Source organism: Ruditapes philippinarum, unplaced genomic scaffold (genome assembly GCF_026571515.1).
Source record: "Ruditapes philippinarum isolate M1 unplaced genomic scaffold, ASM2657151v2 ctg1513_1_1_1_1, whole genome shotgun sequence".
NCBI classification, from domain to species: domain Eukaryota; kingdom Metazoa; phylum Mollusca; class Bivalvia; order Venerida; family Veneridae; genus Ruditapes; species Ruditapes philippinarum.
This window is the reverse complement of record NW_026852983.1, coordinates 348822-354649: the sequence shown is the minus strand read 5'-3', so window position 1 is coordinate 354649 and position 5828 is coordinate 348822. Positions and strand designations below refer to the sequence as shown.

At 31.9% G+C, this 5828-nt stretch overlaps 1 protein-coding gene across 1 annotated transcript; it reads left to right on the top strand.

Annotated features, from left to right (window-relative positions):
• Positions 1-2345: 2345 nt before the first annotated feature.
• Positions 2346-5425, top strand: LOC132730126 (uncharacterized). Its single transcript, XM_060715983.1, has 3 exons — positions 2346-3383; positions 3819-3961; positions 4147-5425. The coding sequence occupies exons 1-3, from the start codon at positions 3077-3079 to the stop codon at positions 5050-5052; spliced, it is 1356 nt and encodes a 451-aa protein (XP_060571966.1). The 5' UTR covers positions 2346-3076; the 3' UTR covers positions 5053-5425.
• The last annotated feature ends 403 nt before the right edge of the window (positions 5426-5828 follow it).

Here is a 5828-nt window from a genome sequence, read left to right as displayed (position 1 = left end):
TGTATAATTAAAATGCGTGTAATATAGTTATATATTTATATGTTGTTTTTTACCATAATCTATTGTTGAAAATGTACGATCTATATTATAAATTTTGTATTGTTCTCTGCTATGCACATATGTAATTAACATGTAGTTTCTCTTGTATTTGTATGTATGCAAACAGAGAATAAGTAAATAAAACTTAAAGCAACAACGCTGGTCGGTCAACCCTGTATAACATGGTCATTTTATGGCATATCATTCTCCTTGAAAAACACACTTTTAGCATGAATACTCTTTCTTAAGATAGATTTAGGGACTAAATGTGTTTATTACAATATGTTTCTGCGGAAAACTTACATCAATCTTACATAAATTTAGACGTCACTTTGGTCATAGAATGAGTGTTTGCATTTTGTTGTTGTCTTTGTTAAAAATTACTTTGTTGTTGTTTTTTTGTTAAAAATTACATCATAACAAATTGTTATGATTGATTCATAAGTTGTCATTTGAAGCGGTTAATGCATTAAAATCTAGCACTTTTTATTGGGTTTAACTTCGCACCGACGCAGTATAGGTCATATGGCGACCTTCCAGCTTGTTTGTTGGAGGAATACCTCTGTAGATTATTTCAGGCACAAACTGTCACCTGTGTAGAACCACCAACGTACCTGGATAGTCTCTCACCAGAAGAATCCGGACACATATTGCGTCTCGAACCTACAGCGATGTGAGGCAAGTGGTTGAATTCAACGAACTAAACCACTCGGCCACGGACGCTCCTAAAATCTAGCACGAAGTATGCACGTTGAGCCACCCTTCTGAAAACTGAATGAAATTTTATTTACAGTTGGCATAGGTTAGCAACAACATTACTATTTATAGTTTCACAAAGTTTTTTGATTCCAATATGACAAAATGTAGGCTATTATGCAATTTTCACTACCTTTCGAATGGTGCAAAATGTGCAAAATGACGTTTATAGTTCTCAGATAATTATAAGAGATTTTCAAGACGAACTCAAAAGTCAGAAGCAAAGAAAATTTATATTATTACTATAATTTACAGAAATCGACAATATTTCTTGGAACGGATTTATGAGTTTGTCTAGAGAATAATATGCTACTGTTACCAATTTTGTTATGTTATTGCAGCTAGCCATATTAGCTACTTCACATATTCTAAATATGAGCGAGCATGACCGAACCTCAAATCTGCTTTATTGTTGCAAAGTAATGTTAGGTCTGAAAGATGAAACAAAAAACTTACTATAAAGTAAGTACGTCATATACTAAATGATAATTCTTTATCATGTATCGTAAGCCAGCTAGATAGCTTTCTCGCATAAAAGATCCCAAAGTCCCTGGCGGGATTCTAGCCTACAGCAGTAAGGAGCAAGTATTTTGAAATCAACGGCCTTGCCCACTCTGCGACGGCTGCTCAATCAAGGGACCTGCAGACATTTTCACAAAATATCTAACGATCTATTTAAGTTTTTAACTGACGATAATTGTAAGTAAAATCTTAAGTCAATTTCACATTGCAATTCGTAATTTAAATTTTATCTTCAAAATGCTAAGATAAATCTTACATAACAACATTCATTTGATATTGATGCGCATGCACTATATATGTTTCAAATTTTGAAGCGCTTTAAAATTATATTGAACATGATCATGTTATCTTGAGAAATTTAAAATTACAATTAGAAGAAATATTATTCGAGTGTAGAGTGTACATGCTAGCAGTGAAATCGAACACATGACATGGTAAAAAAATATGTTTTTAAAAATTCTAGGCAGTCACCAGGGGCGTATCTCGGCTTATTTTGAGGTCTTTAGCCGAATGATCGGCATATACTTATATCAAACATGGCAGGGATTTAGGGGATATCCAAGCGATGAAATGTCATTTAGTTGCATTACTATTGTCTTTATCTATTGTTATGAAAATGACATCAAGTACATAGTTTGAATGTATGAGAAATTGCACGAAGTTTAAACGTGTACACTGTATTAAATAGTTCAAAAGTTATTTACTAGATTAGAACAACAAAACATAACCAGGTGTTTCAATTGTTATCAAGATGGATTTAATTTCCTTTTTAAACATGTTTTATTTTTGTTATTTTTCTTTTGGTTCACCATAGCTTAAACTTAGATATAATCAAGGAAGATATGCTTTAAAAAGATCTGTATGACGATAATACAAACACAACTGCTTAAATGTATTAGTGTACAATGAGCTTTTTGTACAATTGATAACATGAAGATAGTGGTTATGAACTAAATAAAAAGTATGTGTGTATTAATTTACAATCATTTTACAGCTTCACATGAAAGTCTTCTTTAGTTAAACATATAATTATATAGTTCATACAAATTTAAGCTATCACAGATCAACATAAATGATATGAAATGGATTTTAGAAGTGTTTTAATTCCTCGCGAAAAGTTTCCGCGCTTCGACAACGCATCTGCAAAAACTACAAAATTACAATCTAGATACATTACTTTAATGCGCGAGGGAAAATGTGTGCAAGAAAAGAAATACGCTACGATAGTGTTGTGTAAGAGAAAAAGTGATACTAATTTTCCTGTAAGACTAAATTCTTTAATGTCTGAAATTTATAATTCCTCAGATAGTTTTGAAGGACACATATTTGATTCCAGCAATAGTGACTGTTTTCTACAGGCAGGGATGAAAAATGAGGCCTCTGTGTATGTGTTCATCGCTAATGATAAAGAAAAAAGTGAAATAAAGTTTCTAAGCAAATATAAAATTCCCATGATACTTTTAGCTATCAACCAAGATGCTAAAACAAAAATTGAGGATAAATATTTTGGTAAAATGAATATTACGGTTGTTACAAGAGAAAACTTATTGGGAGAAATTGATGATTTATTAGAACGGATATCCTTGGAACCATTGAAAGCAATCTGTGAACATTGTTATGATATGTTCCATAAGAACATCTCAACCAATACAGAGAAACATGTTCATGAAAATGGGGATGAACCAAATAAATTGTCAAAAATAATAAAAAAAAGAAACAAAACATTCAAAGTAATGGTATTCATAGTGACAAACAATCAATGATTAACCCAGTGCAACGCAAGCTTGGAATTTCTACTGTAACTAGTGGGTCAAGTACAAATGATAAAACTGAGAGAATTACTAACGGTTCGACATCAAAATGTACAGATGTAATAAAAAAGGACATATCTTTTAAAACTTTGACAGCCATATATACGAGAACAAGGTCACATCTTAGAATTGCTAGCAATACTAACGGTTTCAATGATTGCGGCCTGGGTACAGACGTTGACGAAAATACACGGTTCTCTCTAGGGAAGTCTAAAAAGAGGCCCATAGACACTAATGGGAGTATCTTAAAAGAAGGTAATAAGGTTAAAATATAATGCATGATATTTTAAATACAAGTTGCACTACTTCCTTGTTGATATTTTCATTGGACTGTTCCACATATTCTTGATTGCAGTAAAAAAAGCCGTTAAAACAAAGAAAAAAAAACAAACAATTTACATAAAACAAATTTGAGTTGTTAAGACCAACATATCAGGATTATTCAGACGGTCGTTAACGGTCCTTAGCGGGAAAAAAAAACAAAATTTAAAAACATCAAAAACAAAAAAAAAATGCGTCGCTGATTAGCAATTTGACACTTAACTGGTGAGGTTATTCATATACAAACATGACGCTTTTATTATAATATTACTACAGTTACTAGAGTTTCTGTAACGTTCTCTTAATTTTTATGGATGCTTTAATTTATCCATCTAATAAATTGTTCTGTTATTTTTAAAAATTGTGCAGATTATAAAAGAAAGGATCATCCGAACATAGCAGAGAATGCAGAGCAACTTCTAGAAGCGATTCTGGCTGTATATGGAATGAGTAATGTTGCAGAAGTATACAGACCTAGAGTTCCAAAACTTAATAAAAAGATCAATGAACAGGTAAATCGTTTAAGTGCTAGAGTAAGTTATATCATCATACAGTGATAATTTCTTTCCTATGATTTAGTAATGGTTTAGGGTGTGAAATTTTCAGTAATTGAATGTAAAATTTTACAGCTAAGAGTAATGCGTGCTTTTTGAAGACAACAAATCATAATTTAAAATAATTTTAATCTTATTTTTAGATGACGGAAGAATTGTTTAAGATTTGTCCAACAGTCAAAAGAATAGGGTATCGCTATCGCACATTTTACATATATGCAGTTCAGCCATTGACATTAAATGAAGAAAAGATCCGAAATAATAAAATCCGTATGGTACTTGAGAAGTATGAAATATTTCCTTTTAAAATAGCACAATGTGGTGAGAAAATACAAGAGTTTATGCATACGGGTGCAAAAATAGAGGCAAAATCATCTGAAAAATGCATTTCTTTGAGATCAAAGACCGTATCTAAAATTTCAAAAGGCGGAACACTTGGTGGCTTCGCAAAGACAAAGGAAGGAAACCAACAATACTGTCTCCTCGCAAAACATGTTACCGAAGACTGCAACGACGTATATTATGTTGAGAATGGTAACGAGATAATTTTCGGTGTCATGAAACCAGAGACAAACAATCATTATGAAAGAGGTTTAGATATCTCAGCAGCTGTTATAAATGAGCCAGTTGGTGAAGAAAGCACGAAATTTAAAGATACCCGCGGACAACCATTAAGGGGTAGATTACATGGATACAATGTTAATGAGGAGGATGATATTTGTAGAAGTGGACAGTCAGTGCATATTCATGGTGCGATGTCAAAACCTGGTGTGGGTGAAATTACAATGCCTATTGTACTAAGTGGTTTGACTTCTCCATTGATTCAAATTGAGGACATTGCTAGCAGCTCTAAACACTTTGCAGAGAAGGGCGACAGTGGAGCCGTTGTATGTGTAGAAGACCCTGGAAGGAGACATGTTCATGCATTGGGTATGGTCATGGGAGATGCTTTAAGTGTACCTTCCAGGCGTACATATTTAGCTTTGCCATTATCAAAAGGAATACAGCAAATTGAAGAGCAGACGAAGTCTCAATTAGAACTTATGTAGTAGCCATGTTCGTTGTCTGTAAAGAATGCTAAATTTACACTCCAAAATTTAAGGCGATGCTATCGTAGGTATAAACTTCAATAGACAGTGGGAAATTGTAGATTTTCATCTGTTGATGTTTTATTATTATCATTGTTATTATTATTATTATCATTATTATTATTATTGAAACTTTCATCAATGTTTTTAACCAATAATGTACTTATTGTGTCACAGTCACATATTGTCACAGATGTTGTATAAAATTGTATTTGTTCCATTGATTTATTACTACTGTTCCGTATATTTCTTCAGTTTCATTACAATAACTTGTTTCAGCATAACTCATTTCGATTTTAAAAATGTCTATCAATCATAAGGCATATACAAGTATGACGACATTTATAGAGTAAAGAAAATTGATTACTAAAGGAGGTACTAAAATTTATTTATCATGCTTTTGCTTTGGAAACTGCCAAATAATATTTGCCTGGTAATCAATTTGGTTACAAAACCTAAAAAAACAATCTGACAAGGCCATAATAACTTACTTTGTAAAAAGCTTATTCTCATATAGCATATGTCTAATTTCCATGGATAAAAAAATTACAGAGAATTTTAATGGGTAATAGTAGCTTGATAACAAAATTAGCACCGCTCATTATAAATTTCTTATTTAATGAATATTCTGATTTTAGCATATACTTTTTACATGGTGATCGTTTGACTTAATTTCGTTTCAAGCAAAAAAAAAATATTTTATTTATCTGAAAGGTAATAATAACTACCGTATTAAA